This window comes from Ctenopharyngodon idella, chromosome 17 (assembly GCF_019924925.1).
Source record: "Ctenopharyngodon idella isolate HZGC_01 chromosome 17, HZGC01, whole genome shotgun sequence".
NCBI lineage: Eukaryota > Metazoa > Chordata > Actinopteri > Cypriniformes > Xenocyprididae > Ctenopharyngodon > Ctenopharyngodon idella.
This window is the reverse complement of record NC_067236.1, coordinates 29,809,135-29,829,322: the sequence shown is the minus strand read 5'-3', so window position 1 is coordinate 29,829,322 and position 20,188 is coordinate 29,809,135. Positions and strand designations below refer to the sequence as shown.

Below are 20,188 nucleotides of genomic sequence, written 5' to 3'. Positions count from 1 at the left end.
CATGCCGTTCCACACCCGTAAGACCTTCGTTAATCTTCGGAACGCAAATTAAGATTTGTTGAAATCCGATGGCTCAGTGAGGCCTGCATAGCCAGCAATGACATTTCCTCTCTCAAGATCCATTAATGTACTAAAAACATATTTGAATCAGTTCATGCGAGTACAGTGGTTCAATATTAATATTATAAAGCGAATAGAATATTTTTGGTGTGCCAAAAAAACAAAATAACGACTTACATAGTGATGGCCGATTTCAAAACACTGCTTCATTAAGCTTCAGAGCATTATGAATCTTTTGTATACAAATAGCTCAACAAATACAATAAAGGCAAAGCATTTTTCAAAGTGTTCTTCTGTGCACCTTACAGGTCACATATGGCCTGTTTTTGAAGAATCTTAGCTTTAAATGTTTTTATATAAAAACATTTGACATTTACTAAGACATTCTTTGACATACTGTAAAAATAATAAGTAAAATAATATGCATGATTTATTTTGAGATTGTTTGGGTTAGTTATCTATGCACATATATAATTGATACGCAGCTTCTCTGTAGGGCTGCCTTCAGCTAAAGATTTTTCTGGTCGACTAGTAGTCGTTCATTTTAAGCAATTATTCAACTAATCGCAGGTTTATTAATAAACAATATAAATCATAATAAAGAGCCTTTAATGCCTACATAGCCTAATCAGCGTTCAAGCGCACATAAATCTTGCCACAACGCACCAGCAGAAGTAATAATTATTAATGCATCTGGGAAAAACAGCAAGGAGATTGCTTTAACATTTTAATATTTAATAGATAAACTAGTGTTTTCTGTGCTGCAGTGATGAAGTTGACGATGCTGACTCATCATCATCGTTTCATACGGATTACATAACCTGAGAATATTTGTTTTCCATTTGAATAGGTTCATTTAAAAGTAGACCTTTTGCTTTATATATATATATATATATATATATTTATTTCATGTCTGTGAGGTAAGTTTACATGGAGTTTCGGTTATTTTTAAAAAAAATTTTTTTTTTTTGGCACGCTCTAGTTCACAGAGAGAGACGGCAGAAAGCGCACCCTGATTGCTTTCATTATTTTACAAAAGCAGAACATTGTGTTGTTATTGTGAGTGCACAAAAATAAAACTAGACTCTTCACAGATTCAAAAGATGTATTACTCTTATCTTTATGACCAGAAATGGAGTATTTTAAGTGCAAGTGATCACACTAGCGCCTCCATGTTAGCTGTCATGCAGTAAGCACGCTACTATTTAGCTTTCGCAGTCCTCACAAACACTTGAATGGCCCACATTTTTCTAGGTTAACGTTAAAGTGAGCGGCCATGTAAGGTTGCTACTACTTACATTTCGTATGATAAGCCATATTTGAGGTTGATGAATGAGCGTTTGGGTGTCCTGCCTAATGTACTGTTTTTTCACCTGTTTTTAGTCTGGTTTATCATTGTACCGTAAGGTCACAGTAAATCAGTGGCCTCTGGCGAAGTAGTGTCTGTGTGTGTCTGTGTGTGTCTGTGTGTGTTTGTGTGTGTGTGTGTGTGGCTCTTTGTATGTCTTTGTGTGTCTATCTGTGTGTGTCTGTGCGTGTTTGTGTTCTGTTGTCGACCACATGGACCAGCTGTTAATGATCTGTCCCTCACAAACTGCATGACTTCGCCACTTCCTGTGGGTTTTTTTCTGCAACTAATAAAATTTTGGTCGACTAACAGTTGACTATTAGGGGGCAGCCCTACTTCTCTGAGAGCATTTATTTGTTTGTTGGACATACAGCTTTGTGACTGGCTGTGATCTTTAGAGGTGCTGCACAGCCCATGTTTGGGACACCTTTCTCTTGTCTCCAAGGAGTTTATGTGATGGAGAGAATGAGTGTGTCAGTTGTTTTCTGCAACTAGAATATCCGTCCTCAGCCTGCTTTTGATGGGTTTCTGATTTACCACATTTACCCACAATCCCACAGAGAGAGCAGACTGAAATCAAACAGGAGTGCATGTCTCCACATTCTGACCATCGGTGCCCCTTTTTTTTCTCCTGTAGACGTGCTTTTTCACCTCTGTTTTTATTCTGGTTTATCATTGTACCGTAAGGTCACAGTAAATCAGTGGCCTCTGGTGAAGTAGTGTCTGTGTGTGTTTGTGTGTGTGTGTGTGTGTGTCTCTTTGTGTGTCTGTCTGTGTGTCTCTTTGTGTGTCTGTCTGTGTGTGTCTGTGCGTGTTTGTGTTCTGTTGTCGTGTCCTAGAGTCAGTATCATCATCTGAGCTCTTATTTCTCCACCTGCTGATCATAAATATACTCCATAGAGCTCAGTATGTGAAGTGTGTTAGTGTGTGTACGTGTGTGTGTGTGTGTGTGTGTGTGTGTGTGTGTGTGTGTGTGTGTGTGTATGGTTTGTTTGTGCTTTTGTTCACTTGAGGTGCTTTTTCAGGAGAATGACATCCAGTGAATCGGTTGTTTTGGTGCATAAAATAACTTTTTCTCTTTTCTTCTTTTCTCTGTTTTGGAGTCATTCTTAAAGCGGTAGGTCACCCAAAAATGAAATTTCTGTCATTAATTACTCACCCTCATGTCGTTCCAAACTGGTAAGACCTTCATTCATCTTCAGAACACAAATTAAGGGTTTCTGAACCACACATAGGCAGCAACGTCATTGTATGTTTCAAGGCCCAGAAAGGTATTAAAGACATCGTTAAAATAGTCCACGTGACTACAGTGGTTCAACCTTAATGTTATAAAGTAACGAGAATACTTTTTGTGCGCAAAAACAAAACAATAACAATTTTTTTCAACAATTTATTCTCTTCCCTGTCAATCACCTGCGCTGTTTATGTTGTAAACACAGTGCAGTGCTTCCAGGTTCTATGTCTGAACACCGACTCATTATTGGCCAACGCTGTTCATGTGAGCAGCATGACACATGCGTGTGATGCTGACGTAGGAGCCGGGCAATAATGAGCCGGCGTTCTGACGTCGAACCCGGAAGCGCTGCGCTGTCAGATACCTCTCTGATTTCATCAAAAATATCTTAATTTGTGTTCTGAAGATGAACTTACAGGTTTGGAACGACATGAGGGCATGTAATTAAAGACAGAAATTTCATTTTTGGGTAAACTAACCCTTTAAAGGAATAATTCAAAACAAAAGATTTTTCTCCATCTAATGCAAGTGGACGGTGCTCAACGTCTACAGGACTTTCTTTGTAATTCACGGATTAGCTTATTATGAAAATGTGTAGTTTTGCACATCCATACCATTAATCAGTTCATATTTTTAACACTTGTCACAATTGTCTTGATGAATAGACCTGTGTTAAAAACAGTTGGAGGCAAAGCTGAAGAAAAACAGTCATACAGCTCTGAGCTCATGCACATATTTGTGACGTATTTTTTCTCAGTTTTACAAGCCACTGAAAATGTAATTGGAAATCTAATAAACCGTAAACAACCCCAGGATGCGTGTTGTAAGGCATTGAAAAGAATTCCATTAATTTAAAGTATAAAATGTAATTCTAAAATTCTAATATTTAATGTATATATTGAATATTATTCATAATATTATAATTTGCAAATGGAATATAAAGCATACTCAACTGTTTTTATTTGAAAAATATTTTCTTTTCATTTCTGTGTGACGTATGACACTGACTCTGCGTTTTCCAGTCAGGCCTAAACCTGTATTATTCAATATTTTAAGAACTAAAATAATCTGAAGTGGACTGGATCAAGTTTTTGATACCTGGCTATTAAAATACATTTTTGAAAGTGTCTGATGACCAGTTCACATAAAGGTTCAGATTTGTTGAGGACACACTTATGTAACCAGTTCTGACTGTTCGAGAAGAGTAGCTCTATGAATAACTCTGTGCCCATTTCCCAGCTAAATTACTGCTCTGTTCTTTTACAGGCAATGGAAAAACGGCTGGTCTCATGGTTATAGGCAGCTGGTTTTCTCATTCATGCTCAATAACTGGTTCAGAGTCAGGTTATAAGCCATGTCAGATGGAGACTAGACCTTAAAACATCAACTGCCAGCTTTCTGAAAGCATGTCTCACTCCGGAGCATCAAAGAATAATCTGACCCATAAAAACTATATTCTGAACTCTCTCCACACTCCCAAATCTAAACTATTTTCTGATCTATTCCAATTTTTAAAGTGACCATACATGTTTAAGCAGTCAGTGTCAAGTAATGTCTAACAATATTTTTATTTTATGTTATTTTATTTTGACATGAATAATACCCAGATCTGGAAAAATATCTCCACATAAAAAAAAAAAAGTTGGTTACACTTTATTTTAAAGGTGCACTTTAAAGGTGACTAACTTTTTTTTTTTTGTTCAAAATTAATGAAATTTACATATGGAGTCAATACACCATCAATCTTTCTTCCAAAATGTGTTTTTGTCTTACCCTGATTCACTATGGTAAGCCCGTTATAAGTGTACGTATATATTTAGACCAAGCAGATGCTTTCCATGCAAAATTGCATACATACGTCACTCGTCTGTGTGTGTCTTGTCATATCTGTAAATAGAGAAAAGTTGCTCAGGCTACTTTGATGCATGTATAGTGTGGTAGTGGCATAGGTTATTTGTCACAATGATATTTTATTGAACAGATAAATTGCAATATGGTGAGGCCATGTTGGGCTGCTTTAGAGAAGAGGAAGAGTTGTTGTAGTAGAGTGTTGTTACCATGCCGTCATTTTACGCCGGACTGCTTCACAAACGAGGGTCAATTCAACACTGGATTTGCACAAAAGATTAACATGACGGCACATGCTAGTCGATGTGTTGAAACTACATAAATTTATCCACTAACCATTCAGAAACATTCAGTTTCATTCTAAAAGTTGTAACTTCTTCCTGAGTCTCTCCATCAGTGTCCGACTCCGGTTTAAACAATGTAAGGCTGAACACCGTTACTGACAATCCTCATTTTGGCTGCGTGAGATTCTCCAGCTTTGTTGTTGAGCAACCGATGCACAAGCTGTTAAAGCTCCGCCCTCTTCTGGAAAGGGGGTTGGGAGCAGCAGCTCATTTGCATTTAAAGGGACACACACAAAAAGTGTTTTTGCTCCCTAATATATGGAAAAACAAGTTTGTTCATCTCTCAATCATCATTGTATTGCATTGCATTATATGTTTTAAAACTACAAAGCTTTGATCATAAAACTAAGCATTTAAATATCATTTTACTAAGACATTATTGGCAGATAGATATTAAAATACATTTTATGTAAGGATCTGCTATATTGTTATAAAGATCTCATTGATTTAAGCTCATTGACATTACAAGCTATTAAAATTTCATCTTACTTTTTGGTCAGCAGCTGCACTAAATTGCATATTTATGCTCAGTTTGGGTCTTTGAATAAAACTGAGGTGTTTTTTCCTCCCAGGTATGAGCTCCATATTCTCCATATTCATGTATCACACTACATGAAATGCCTGATGTATCAAATAATTATACTCACCAAAAAAAGGTTCAATAAACTGTTGTATTACTGACTATTTTTTCATATGCCAGGCTTTACAGAGTTAATAAGCAGGTGCACACATCTAGCTGCTCTTATATATGCCTGATGTCACAAGCTGACAATAGCCAAGCAGCTCCTGTGTGTTTTACTAGGGGAAGGGGAAGGACTTCCTTTCAGTACAATAGCTGTCCGCCTCTTGGCCTGACCCCAGGAGGCTTTTGGGGCGAGACACAGTGATGTCTTCTACAAGAGAGGTCTGTCGTGGGTAGGGGAGGGCGCCACCGTTTCCGCACATTGAGTGTCAGTAGCCACCGGTCCGGTAGTTCCAACAGGAATAGATGGGACTGCGTGACCTCTTCCTGTTGAAACAGGAAAGACTGAGTGACACGGTTTCAAAGCTAAACTACTGTTTCTCTGTGTGTCTCTGTAGTATCTGGGGCATGTGGAGGTCGAGGAGTCTCGTGGCATGCACATCTGTGAAGAAGCCGTCAAGAGATTGAAGACGGTAGGTGTACAAACACACACAGATCTTCAGTCAGAAACACAAGACTTCCTTCATTTGTCATTTCTCCTGTTCATCACCTTAACAGTCTCCTCAGTCCATGTCTGTCTTCCTCCAATCACATCACATCTTTTTTCCTGCAGTTGACACCAAGTGATCTATTTAAAGAGTGTCTTTCTTCTTCTGCTGTTCTCTCTCCCATCTGTTGGTCTCGCTCATGTTATCAAATGTTCCAGGTTTAATACAAGTTGAGCTCAATTGGCTGCATTTGTGTCTTAATATCGATTATATGGAAAATAAAGTACTATACTGTACATAGGAGCGGATAATATATGTTAAAATAAACCATATTAATTTAAGAGTATATAGGAGTATATCTGCAGGAATTAAATATCATTCATGTTACGGGCACACTATGTAGATTTTCAAAACAAAGGCGTAGCTTGATGACGCCGAGATTGAGCGCGGATTCGTAGGAGTTGTCGTCTGCATCTCACAGCCGGTGGAACAGAATCGGGACAGGACTCGGGCAGAAATCATGTTCATGGATGAGATTATTAACGTTACTGTAGTATGAAGCAGAGCAGGGCTAGTGTTGTGGAAGCAGAAATGAGGCCGCTGTAGCGATTGCTAATGAGAGACGAGCGCGACTCACGCCTCGAGAGCAGTGGAGCTTTTATTATGCCACAGTTGCTGCTTCCGCTTCTTCCGGTAAAGCGTATGTGGGGTAAATCAGCGCTTTTTATCATATTAGATACATTTGAGTGTGTTGATACATTTGATACATTTGAATGATGTTATAACGTTACTTAGCGTTCGCTCGGCGGCTGCTATGAGACACTTGTTGCACACGGCAGTAAGCTAGATCGATATAAGTCATGGTAAAACATGGTACTCGCTGTAAATCAAGAAAACGAGATTCAAACAATAAGACTAAACATGGTGAGCTATACAACATGATTAGTTTTCTGTCTATAAATGTATCAAAACAGTTGTTCCCTTGTCTAATAAAACATAATATATTAAAGCATCTTTGGTATTTCCATGGTTTCAACAAAATAAAAAATCGAAAACCGAGGGTAACGCGGGTGTGATGTCATTGATAGGTAACGCACGGTACGTGTCCTGGTTAAAATGGCTTATTTCTCTGGATTTAAACATTCTTGGAATCTTTGGGATAATGTAAGTATACAAGTCAACAAAATATAAAACACTGTTTTAGTGGTTTTTGGATATTTTAATCCAAAAATCATACATATTGTGCCTTTAACATACTAGTGTGAAACAATTGCTTACTTTTGAGCTTTTAAATTATTCAAAAGTTTGAGGTCAGTATTTTTTAAAAAGATCGAGAGTGACAGTAAAGACTTTTATATCGTTACAAAAAATTTTTGTTTTTAAATAAATGCCATTCTTTTAAATGTTATTCTTAAAAAAGGTCCTTAAAAATTATCACAGTTTTTACAAAAATAATTAAGCTGCACAACTGTTTTAAACATTTATAATCAGAAATGTTTCTTGAGCAGCAAATCAGCATATTAGAATGATTTCTGAAGGATCATGTGACATGTGACTAATGATGCTGAAAATTCAATTGTAATTATATTTCACAATGTTTCTGTTTTTACTGTATTTTTTGATCAAATAAATGCAGCCTTTGTGAGCACTTTAAAACAGAAAACATCTTACTGACTTTTGTGTATATACAACTTATTGGCCAATAATCTCAATATTCCTTTTACCACCTCTGAGCTGTAGAGCCCTGTGTCGCTCTCCCAAACCATCTTCTGCGATGTCACCTGATTTCCATCTAAATGGTTCTGGTTCTTGTGCCAGAGCCGGATCTCAGCTCGACATGAGGATCTGTGAACCTCTCTCAGAATCAGCTTTTCCACTGACTTGACTGCTGAGCAAGGGTGTTACGTTACTACATATCCTGCCCACAAACAAATGTGTCACAACAGTCTTTGTTTACAAGTTTTAATAACATGTAACATTTCAATTTTGCATTAGTGTCATCATAAGTGTCAAATTTTGCAAATAAAATAATTTAATTTCAGATTGACTGAAACAAAAATAGGAAGCCACTTCCAGTGTACAGCATTGTTGATTAGATTGGCAGTGATGTAGTTTTGTGATTAAGTTGTTGTTGTTGTTTTGAAAACTTGCCATAGTGAACACATTATCCTGAATTCTTCCACATTGGGCACCAGCCCTGGCACCGGGTTAGCAGAACAGGTACCTTATCATTTGCCCAAACCGCAGCACATAAGCACGCAATCCACCAGGAGAAGGACAGGCGTGAGTTTCCTGTCTCGGCAGCGTCCAGCGGAAGACATTCCATTCTTCAGGGAAAAGGAAATCCACTGTGCTGTCTATTTCCCGCATTGACAAGGTCTCCGACGCCTCCGCCCAGGTTAAGCTCAGGGGAAAATAGAGTCGTGATGTTTGTCACTTTACACCTGACGGCTTGCTCTACGTTATTGCGTATCTTCTCAGTTTGACCTTCTGTTGGAAAAGAATACTCTGTTTAATCACATTAGTGCTTCAGGCCGGAGGATAAGGGCTGCTTGTAGAAGGCCATCCTTTTATGTGAGGTTTAATTGAGGAAGTGGCTATGGATCCAGTGTCTCTCTCACCCTTTATTTGTATTTTTTTCTTACATTCAATTACACAAAGTCTATCAAAAAAGACCTTGCTTATTTCTTAGTTTGGTCAATAGAAACGAAAGGTTCAGAGTTCACAGATGTCTGCATTCTGTGAATAAACTCCCACTCGTCTGGGAATGCTGGTGTAGTCTCTCATACGGCTGCTTTCACAGGGAGTAATAAAAGAAGAGTTCACCTATGAATGAAAATTGTGCCATTATCAGAGTGTCTACTCTTTTTTTTTTTTTTTTTTTTTTCACTGAATAAAGACTTCAATTTCAGAAGTCTTGGAATATAGTGGAGCAGCTTAAACATTCTTAAAGTTTTTTTTTTTTTAGTGTGCTTTAATTGTCTTGGTTTTTTTTTTTTTAACACAATGTAGATTTATAATATTGATAATTTATCAGTAATTGGCCATAGCATGAAAATTATGATTGGCTTGTCTGTGTTGCCAGAATTTTAATATTGTTTCATCCCTTCTTGTTACATCCGAACTTAATTCTGTCTTAATTAGTTCTGACTAAAATTGCAAAATTAAAGGTGCAGTAAGCGATTTCTGAAAAATGCTGTTAAAAAGCGGAATGAACCGAGCACCACAACACACTTATAGCCAGTCAGCAGTGGAGGGCGTGTCCACTCATAATGGTGGAGGAGAGAGAGTGAGCAAAAGTGTAGAAAGAGTTGGCTGAGAGACATTACAAAAGAGAAAAGTTAAAAGGAATATCAGTGGATAAAGAAGTGTAAATAAGCACTTCTCATTGCACATATGTTATGTTTGGTGCATGTTTCATTCTTAAATGCATGTTAAAGTGACTCAAACTCAGAGCAGATGCAAAGATTGAGTTAGTGTGGAACCAAGCTGCTTTGAAACACTGAAAACACCGGCGGATCATGAGCTGCTCACGTGTAAATGAACACAATGCAGCTCTTCACTATGAAACACGCATCTCATATATTTCTATAATTAAATCTCAGCCTATGCCTATATTGCCATTTTGGTTTTATTTCAAATAATCTTGCAGCCCTAGTCTGAGTGTTTTGGCTATTGCAGGAAGACACAAACACTGAACATAAGAGGAAGCTTTAACATACTAATCATCTCTCATGACCCTATAACCTACTCAAACTCTCGCTCAGATAGTCCAAACCTTATTATTTCCAGAACTAATCAACACTAATTAAGTTACCATCACTGTAACCCGGAGCACGAAATCAAGTGGCTTTAGAAGGAGAAGTGGCAGGATGTGGATGTGAGGACTGTTCTGTAACCTGTAATGAGATTTCCTCTCACTGGACGCCTGCCACCCGTGTCCAGGAAGTTCATGCCTCTCAGCAGAGGCTCATCTTTATTAACGTCATCCACTTGTGATATTGTTTATCGTTAATGTGTTATCTGCACCCAACATCCTCCAGGTGGCGCACTGATTCATAATGATAAACGTGCTTCGCGTACAGACGTGGACAAAATTGTTGGTACCCTTGATGAATATGAACAAAAAAACTGTGAAAATAAATCTGCATTGTTAATCCTTTAGATCTTTTATTAAAAAAAAAAAAAAAAAAAAATCACAAAATATTAACCTTTCATTGAAGTATAAGAATTTAAACATGGGGGGTAAATCTCATTATTAAAAAAATAAATGTTTTTCTGTAATACATGTTGAACACAATTAATGATACCCTTTTATTCAATACTTTTTGCAACCTCCTTTTGCAAAGATAACAGCTTGGAGTTTTCTCCTATAATGCCTGATGAGTTTGGAGAACACCTGACAAGAGATCAGAGACCATTCCTCCATACAGAATCTCTCCAGATCCTTCAGATTCCCAGCTCCATGTTGGTGCTTCTTCTCTTCAGTTCACGCCACTCATTTTCTTTAGGGTTCAGGTCAGGGGACTGGGATGGTCATGGCAGAAGCTTCATTTTGTGCTCAGGAACACATTTTTGTGTTGAAATTTTATGTTTGTTTTTGGATCATCATCCTGTTGGAAGATCCATCCAGCAACCACAGCCCATTATAGGATTTCTGGCAGAAGCGGTCAGGTTTGGATTTTTTATCTGTTGGTATTTGATAGAATCTATCATACCATGTATCTGAACAAGATGTCCAGGACCTCCAGCAAAAAAACAGGCCCACATCATTAAAGATCCAGCAGTATATTTAACCGTGGACATGGGGTACTTTTTATCCCTGTTTGCACCAAACCCATCTGGTGGGTTTGCTGCCAAAAAGCTCTTTTTTTAGTTTCATCTGACCATAGAAGCCGGTCCCGTTTGAAGTTCCAGTCTTGTCTGACAACTGAATATGCTGGAGATTGTTTGTTTTTGAATGAGCGAGGAGGATTTTTCTTCAAACCCTCCCAAACATCTTGTGGTGATGTAGGGGTTGTTTTATTTATTTTTACTTTTTTAGGATTTCTCACACCGAGACTCAACTAATTTCTGCAATTCTCCATCTGTGATCCTTGGAGAGTCTTGTATAGTCTATTTCCTTATTAGATGCCTTATTAGGCAGCATACTAAACAAAATGGAATCTCATAAGTGAGTGATTTTAAGCGCTCCACATTGGCAGCAGGTCTATTTTTATAACATTTCTCTCGACTCCTGTCACCATATTGAGTAAATTCTCTTACTGTGTTCATCACAATGCATATTGGGATGACGTATCCATGAAGATATAAGTGATTAAGTCCTTTGAATTTATCTTTCGTGTTAGAAGCGGGTTGATGATGGCTTGTCGTGAGGCTCCATCTTGCTAGGCTTTGTACAGAGCTCTTATCTCAAGTTTAACCTTCAGGTTTTAGAAGAATGAGAGCAAGCACACACTTCCGTACTGTTTCTAGTTACCCTGTTTGTGTTTGCTGATGATCTTTGACCTCTGAAAGCTGGACCTCTTTCTGCTCAATGATTAAGCCATTCATGTTGGCACTCATTTTCTTTTGTAACCAAACTACCTTGTTACTTCCTGTTTTCTGCAGACAGGGTGCCAATGATAATCTAGAAAATGTAGAATCTTTTACTTATTAAAATCAGACAAGACTCTTCTAATGGTCAAGCGTATGTGGGGTAAAGCAGCGCTGTTTATCATATTAGATACATTTGTGTGCGTTAAAAGTTGTTATAATGCTACTCTGCTTTTGCTCAGGGCTACTATGAGACACTTGTTGCACACTGCAGTAAGCTAGATCGATATTAGGCATGGTAAAACATGGTACTCGCTGTAAATCAAGAAAACGAGATTTAAACAATAAGACTTACTGTGTTGAGCTATGTAACATGATTAGTTTTCTATCGATGAATGTATCCAAACAGTTGCTCACCTGTCTAATAAAACACATATTATATTAAAGCGTCTTTGGTGTTTCCATGGTTTCTACAAAATAAAACAAATCGAAGGTAACGCGGCTATGATGTCATTGATAGGCGACGCACGGACATGGTCCGTGTCCTGGTTAAAATTGCTTATTTCTCTGTATTTAAACATTCTTTGAAACATTTGGGACAATGTAAGTACACAAATCAACAAAATATATAACATTGTTGGATATTTTAATCCAAAAATCATCTTACATATTGTGCCTTTAAGGATCATCGGTTTTCAAAAAGAAAAAGAATAAAAACTAGGCTTAGACAAAAAATTCATAATCTGTCTACACTTCAATTCTAAATTCAGTGCCATGAATTTAGAATTTAGAAATTCATGACATGCATTCAGTTTACGTACACAGCTTCATTTTATCATGCTGCACGGCTGCTTTAACCATTTCATTCTCCCCGTTCTTCTAAAACAAAATATTTTACAAATCGTTTGTGAATTATGTTTATTTGTTATTAACTTCTGAATGTTCCTTCGCAGCCAGCTCCTGATGGCATGAAGAAATTATTAAATTATTTGGAAAGTTACAATATATTCCCAGAACTAACAAATACTGTTAAACAGACCACAATGCACTGTGATTATGTAGTAACTGTTAAGACAACTCACAACCGTAAAAATGCAGGCTGATTATGAGAGAGGACTGCAGATTTCAGTAAAGGGGACATATTTTAATTTTTCTTTCCTTTAGTGTTTCCTGTTTCTATTTATTTCCAGATCTTGTATTTATGTCTGTCTATACGGTCCTTCAGTTACTGCATGTTCTCTGCTCAATATCTCTAGCGTCAGTGGCAGTTATTATCCATGAAACTCCAGCCCTCCTCCATCTGTTTGCATATGTTCTGATGTGAATGCATTATGATGTTCTCTTTTTCTAAGCAGGTTTGTTCATATGAGCCATTAAGAGCATCTTGATCCTCTCTCACCCCTTAAACCTCTTTTCTAACCCAATGAGTATTGCTTTCCTTCTATGGCTGTGTATGATCTTGTGAAATGCATTTACTATAACTTTAACTTGGATCTTTCCGTAACATGTAACCTCCATCTCTTTCTGTGAAACTCACTGTGCCCTTAACTGAAGATGTGGGGTCAGTATATAATGGTTATGGTGGTAATGATTATTTGAACTGAAACCCAAACCTCAGTTAAGGGACATGAGGCCAGTGTAGATGAGGAAGTGAGTCTTAGGCTTGGCGATTGGTGCACTTCTTGTTTTACAAAGGCCACATACACACGGCAAAGTTTAGGGAATGATGAATACATTGATGCAGTTACTGTTCCACATGTATATACAAAACACAGCAGTCAGTACTACACTCACGATGATAACCACTGCAATGTTTTGGAGTCACATATCTGTAAACAAGAAACATGATGCGAGCAGTTTGTGAATTCAGTTGTAGATGCTGTCGTCATACCCATAAATAACCAAACTGTTTCTACAGAACAGGAATTTAGCTGCAGTGTGTATCAGTGTTATTTTAGTATCATTGGCATGCTATTACACTTTGAGTTTTTTAATATTATAAAATTAAAATTCAGTTAAAGTTTTACTAATTTTGTTTTTTATTAGTTTTTTTTTTTTTTTTTTAAAGTATATAATTATTATTTGTTAATGTAAGTTCATTTTGTTAATAAACTAAATGAAATTTCTTTTTTTTTTTTTCATTCAGTTATTTAAATTCAAGTACAGATGAAATGGTATGAAAATTTCATTATAGCGACCAAAATGATCATGGTTACAACTGTTATCACGGTATTGTTAAAATGTGTGAAATCATTTCACCACGTTTTATATTGAAAACCAACAAACAACAAATACAGTTAGCAGCACTGTTCACTTTTTGTTTGCATAAACATCAAAATAATAACAGCAACGGCTGTATTTTAAATGAACAAAAAATTTTGTTACAACATTTACATGTTGCGTTTATCTACCAACATGTACTACATGTTCAAATAAAGTTTTATAAAATGATAAATCTCATATTTCAGCCTTGAAACCATTTTTAAAGAAAAGGGATGAGTCAAAATAATGATTATAGGTATTTTAGCTGCTCTGTAAATAATTTTAAATAACTTATTATATGAATTGTTTAGATTCTAGAATGCATATTATATTATTTTCCATTAACTGGTTAAAATTTACAACTTGCATAAAAATTCAGCCGTTTTCAGGGGCTGAATAAAAAATGCCCACTCTCTGACAGTAGGTGGCGCTTATGGAACAGCAGAAATAGAGCTGTTTACCTGGTAAGAAAATGCCATCAAAACTTTTCTAAAGACAGTCAGTTCCCTTCAGAAATGCATTCATGTGATTCATTCATATAATTTCCCTCTGCGCTTGGTTGTAAAAATTGTAAAAGGTTGTAGAGGTTGTAAAACTTCACTGCCTTCCGTCATGTTTTCACACAAAACGAAACCTACACTGCATGCTGTTGCTTTACTTTATTTAATGCTGGACAGGGTTTACCATAAGGTTTTCCAATAGCAGTTTTAATTATTATTAAAACAGGAAATGATAATACCATCAGAAATGTTAAAGTCAAAACAGTAACCGTTTCATCCCTAATATAATTTTTTTTTTTTTTTTTTATCTTAAGTTAACAGTTATAACTCTGGTGTGTATGTGGCCAAAGAGTGATATTGAAACCTTCTCACTCGTCCTCTCATAGCTGGGATGTGTGTATGGGATTAGTGAACACCGGAGCCAAGATCAGTTCTCTCCCTGTGGCACTTCTGATTACCTCAAACAGCTTCCTTAAAGCTGAGGCATCAGAAGCAATCCTAATGAACTACTGCTCAAAGCTGCTGCCATCACTAACATCATAACATGATTTCTCTTAGAGGATTAGTTCACCTGAAAAAATGAAAAATCTGTCATTTACTTTTTTCTAATGTGAAACACATAAGGAGATATTTACTAGAGTGTTCGTGCTGCTCTTTTCCATACAAAGAAATTGAATGGAAACAAAAGCTGTTGAACTCCAGAAAACAGAAGAAACACCATAAAAGTAATCAACGTGACTCGTAGGGCTGCACAATAATGGTTAAACTAATCATGATTATTTTTCTCAAATATTATAATTGTGATTAATAATCACAATTGTTCTCATTTGAGAAATTTCTTTTTACATTTCATCAGAATTATCGCACTTATAATTACTTATTATAAGATTATTAGATTAGGTTAGATTATTAGATTAGGTTAGATTATTCGCTAATTGTTAGATTAATCGACTAATTAAAAAATAAAACTATAGATTAATCAATTGGAGGAAAAAATCTGTTAGTCGCAGCCTTATGATATCTCAATAGCCTTTTATGATATCTTATTTTTGTAGCATCCGTCCACATTCACTTTCATTGTATGGAAAAGAGCAGCATAAACATTTTGCCTAACATCTGAGGTTGAGTAAATGACAGAATTTTCATTGCGTGTCTACTTTTCCTTCAAGAATACTGAAATAATCAAACTCACATAGTGGTGTAATAATACTAGAACTGTAACAGCACCAATAACATCGACCTTAAACATCACACGTGGTGAGTCTGATGCCTGATTGGTGAGCTAGAGGTGTGATCTCCCCCTCCTCTCCTCTCCATACTTCACAATTTTGTCATTCTTAACCATCGAAAGCCCTTAAACCAGAGTCCGCCCTGACACGCACTCACAGGACATTGTGTCTCAGTTCATTTGTAACACTCTCCTGCCTTTTCCTCCCACCAACATCCCCTTACCAACCCTCCATTCCAGGACAGAAAGTTCTTCAAGGGCTTCTTTGCAAAAGTAAGTTCTGCTGTGTGCATTTACGTACCGTCCCAAATATACTCTACGCAAGTACGTCAATGCAAGCTTGATTTCATATGTTGTTGCTTTAGAAATGTTTGAGATTTCAGGTACATGCTGCAAGGGCTCTATAGCGGCCATTAGATGAAGATTTTTCTCTTTCAGTTTACATATACAGGTGTGATGGGAAAAAAGGAGAGGAGAAAAGGGATAGAAATAAAAAAAAAAATTAAAATCTAAAAAACTTTAAAAGTAATTTTCGAATAGCATTGTATATCTTACATGTGTACTCCCTTGAATGTTATACCATGCTCACATTTTAGATGTATATATTTTACCTTGCTCTTCCTTGTTTTTTTGCACATAACTACTTCATAAAGTTAATTTTGTGAGAACATGGATATGTTTGGAAACGTATAAAACAAAACTGGCTACTGAAGCAATCAATCAGATGGTCAAAACCAAAAACTGGACACTTATATGCAAGTATGATTACCTTAACAACTTCATTTTAAACAAATCCTCTTCAGAGCGCTCACATTTGTTTATATCCTTATTGTAATCAATTGAATCGCCCTCAATCCCGAAAACAAAAACGTACTGGATCTGCATGAAGCATGTCTTTTTTTCAAAATGGAGAATTAAGACAAAAGGTATGCAGTGATTAACTCTCAACCATTTAAATGGTTATTGTCTAACCTTTTCTGCAAACATACCGTTTTTTAAAGCAGCAATTAGTTACTAAAAAAAAAATAATATAGTGCTGCAGGGATGCCATATTTTTGTAGGCCATCCCGCAAGTTCGCATCACCCTGGTTCCCCCAACAAAAACTGGTAATCTTCACAACTGAACACAACTTTTATGAATTTTGAAGTCTGAATACAGTCGCCAGAAATAAAAAGCTAAACGTAGGCTATAAACAAACTACACCGTGGTCACATGCCTTCAACAACTCTTTCAGTCTTTATTTAAAAACAATTTCACTGAATGTTTGAGAATAGTTAGAATAGTTTGCACAATGAGGCTGTGAAAGCGACTAGTGAGTAGATGGGCATTAATGATGTATTTTATATTGTAGAATAAAATGTGAAAATATCTTGAGCTTGTGTTCACCACAGACCTTATTTCAGGCATTTAACCAAAAACACATTCAAAAAACCCATTGACTTCAGGACGTTAGAACCAGAAGTGCTAAAAAGCTTGTTTCCGGGTTTTGGCCTATAAAAATGTCATCCCTGCAGCACTCTGTTAAATTAATTGTCTTAAATGGTTGATTTATTGTACCAATACTATGTCATGATAACACATACTGTATACATTCCTTGGTTTTTCTCTGCTGCGTTTTGAATCCACTTCTTTATGTACAAAACATGGTCACGTGTCACAACAAACGCCATGCGGAGTCCGCAACTGCTTTTATTTCACCTCTAGTGGGCACTGTTATATTGTACAATCTAAAAAATGCTGGGTTAAAAACAACCCAACTTGGGTTGAAAATGGACAACCCCAGCAATTGGGTTGTTTTAACCCAACAGTTGGGTTAAATGGGTTAAATGTTTTTTTTTTTTTTTTAACTCAACTATTGTTTAAAAATTACTGTATTGCTTGCTTAAAATGAACCCAAAGTATGTTGGAAATTAACATTTATTAATAAATTTAATGAATAATAATTAAACAATAAACATTTATTAAATTGCTTATTAATAAATGTTCACCTTTTGATTATTATTATTATTATATAGTTCCTTTTAAACCAGCCATATAGTATTTTTTTAAACAATAGTTGGGTTAAATAAAACTGGCCAGCACGTTGTGCAAACATTTAACCCAACTGCTGGGTTAAAACAACCCAATTGTTGGGTTTGTCCATTTTCAACCCAACTTGGGTTGTTTTTAACCCAGCATTTTTAGTGTACAACCAAAGACTTGCAACTAAAAACTATCACTGTTGATTTGAACCAATAACCAATAGGTCCAAAAAGCAACTATGGGTGCCGATTAATCTGTAAAACAGTATATGTCGGTTGACTTCTACCCGTGAGTACTGAGGTCTGTTGCTGCTACAGCAACAAAGAAACACGTTAAGCATGTGCAAGTATTGCACGATTGCAATGCATTGCCCAAGCATTCAGGTCTGCGTTTGTGTACTTGCATATAGAGTATGTTTGTGGCTCAAACGTGTGTGAATGTGTGTACACTTTTTTTCCCCACTGATAGATTAGTTTGCTCCTAAAACATGCCTGGAGCAATAGAAGAGTATGCAAAGGGGCAAACTGAGTTACAAAACTCATTTTGTTTCCTTTCTATAATTAAAGTGTGTGTGTGTGTGTGTGTGTGTGTGTGAGAGAGAGAGAGAGAGAGAGAGAGAGAGAGAAAGAGCTAATCTCTGCACTTGGGTAAGTGTGAACACACAAGCTCCCCGAATCAGGATGTGTGTTTGTTTGAGTGGTTCAATTCTGTTCTTTCTTTCTTTCTTTCTTTCTTTCGTTATACAACATGCCTGCTCCTAACACGGCTGTAACCTTCTCAAAACTCAATGTTTTTAACTTTTCTCTATTTTCAGGTGTTAATGCTTGATGAAAGTACATTTGTATGAAAGTCGAGGAGGGTGAAGGGCCTCAACAGGGGAAACTTGTGGGAAAAACAACTCTCTTCTCTTTTTGTGTCTATCTTTTCCTTCCATCTCTCACTGTGTGTTATGTGTGTCCACACAGGCGGGTAAGAAGGCTGTGCGCGCGGTGCTCTGGGTGTCTGCAGATGGCCTGAGGGTCGTAGATGACAAGACAAAGGTACTGAAGGACTCCAAACTGACCTGAGATGATCCATCAGATAACCACAGTGCAGATGATCACTTGCTGAGTTTGATCAGCAGAGTTGCTTACTGCAGTTAGATATGTTTACTGTTTTAAGGAATAGTGATTGTGAACATGGTTCAGCAGACCAGCCGATTAAATGAAAAGATACAATTCAAAAGAATGATTTGGTCATTAACTCGTGTGAACTTAACCAGGAGAGCTAGGGCAGATTAAGGTTACTGTAGTTGACTGGAATACACTACATGACTTTTATAATCTGAACGGATTTTAAAACACCAGGCATCATACACTTGCCGACTTTGCAAATGGTTACAGTGAAAAACTGGATACACTAAACAACTGAGGATCATACACTACCAGAATTTTAAATCGTTCCGAACACATCAAACTCACACATAAACACGCGTCTTGTTGCTAGGATGACCGAAGTAGTTGAAAAAACGATTGCAGCTATTGACGTTCTCATAAGAGCGTAAATGTTGAGCCCTGGATAATGATGAATATTAAAGGGTTAGTTCACCCAAAAATGAAATTTATGTCATTAATTACTCACCCTCATGTTGCTTCACACCTGTAAGACCTTCGTTAATCTTCGGAACACAAATTAAGATATTTTTGATAAAATCTGATGACTCAGTAAGGCCTGCATTGCCAGCAAGAACACTCCCTTTTTCAAAGCCCAGAAAGCTACTAAGAATATATTTAAATCAGTTCATGTGACTACAGTGGTTCAACCTTAATATTATAACGCAACAAGAATACTTTTTGTGCGCCAAAAATAACAAAATAATGACTTTATTTCACAATATCTAGTGATGGGCGATATCAAAACATTGCTTCATGAAGCTTCAAAGCTTTACGAATCTTTTGTGTCGAATCATGATTCGGATCACGTGTCAAACCACCGAACTGCTGAAATCATGTGACTCTGGTGCTCTGAACCGCTGATTCGACACAAAAGATTCATAATGCTCTGAAGCTTCATGAAGCAGTGTTCTGAAATCGGCCATCACTATATAAGTTGGTGAGTAATAAATGACAGAATTTTCATTTTTAGGTGAACTAACCCTTTAAATTGACTTTTTTTAACTTAAAATAAAAATATTTAAAAAGAAAAACTTGCTGTGCTAAAATACTAAAAACTTTTAAGTAAAATTAAAATGAAAACAGAAAATATAAAAATGAAAAATTTATTTAAAATATAAAAAAAAAAAAACTATAAAAGTATCTCAATAATACTAAAAAGAATGGGGGCAGATGTCAAGATGTTTTATAAATGACGACACAAAGCTGTTGTGCTGTATGGCTTTAGAAGACTTTAAATATAGTGTGTGAATCACTGACCAGTAATGATACTTTTATTAATGATCTTTCATCCTTGAATGCTTTGATCCCATTCATTGAAAATGCACAAAAAAGAGCATCTCTTCAAAATATCTTTTTTTTTTTTTTTTTTTTTCTGTATGTGTGTTCCATGGAAGAGATTTGGATCAACACAAGGACTAGGTGAATGACAGTACTTCTAGGCCCTGTCCCAAATGGCACCCTAAATACTTGCGGTCTTCCTAC

At 36.5% G+C, this 20,188-nt stretch overlaps 1 protein-coding gene across 6 annotated transcripts in view; it reads left to right on the top strand.

The window, feature by feature from the left end:
- numb (NUMB endocytic adaptor protein) overlaps positions 1-20,188 on the top strand; it is a 71,396-nt gene that overhangs the window by 38,811 nt on the left and 12,397 nt on the right. For 3 of the 6 annotated variants that reach the window (XM_051867721.1, XM_051867717.1, XM_051867718.1), the window contains 3 exons: positions 5,915-5,989; positions 15,770-15,802; positions 18,518-18,592. In XM_051867721.1, the coding sequence (XP_051723681.1) occupies positions 5,915-5,989; positions 15,770-15,802; positions 18,518-18,592 (183 nt within the window). The remainder of the gene's footprint in view (positions 1-5,914; positions 5,990-15,769; positions 15,803-18,517; positions 18,593-20,188) is intronic. The other 3 variants (XM_051867722.1, XM_051867719.1, XM_051867720.1) reach the window with 2 other exon arrangements.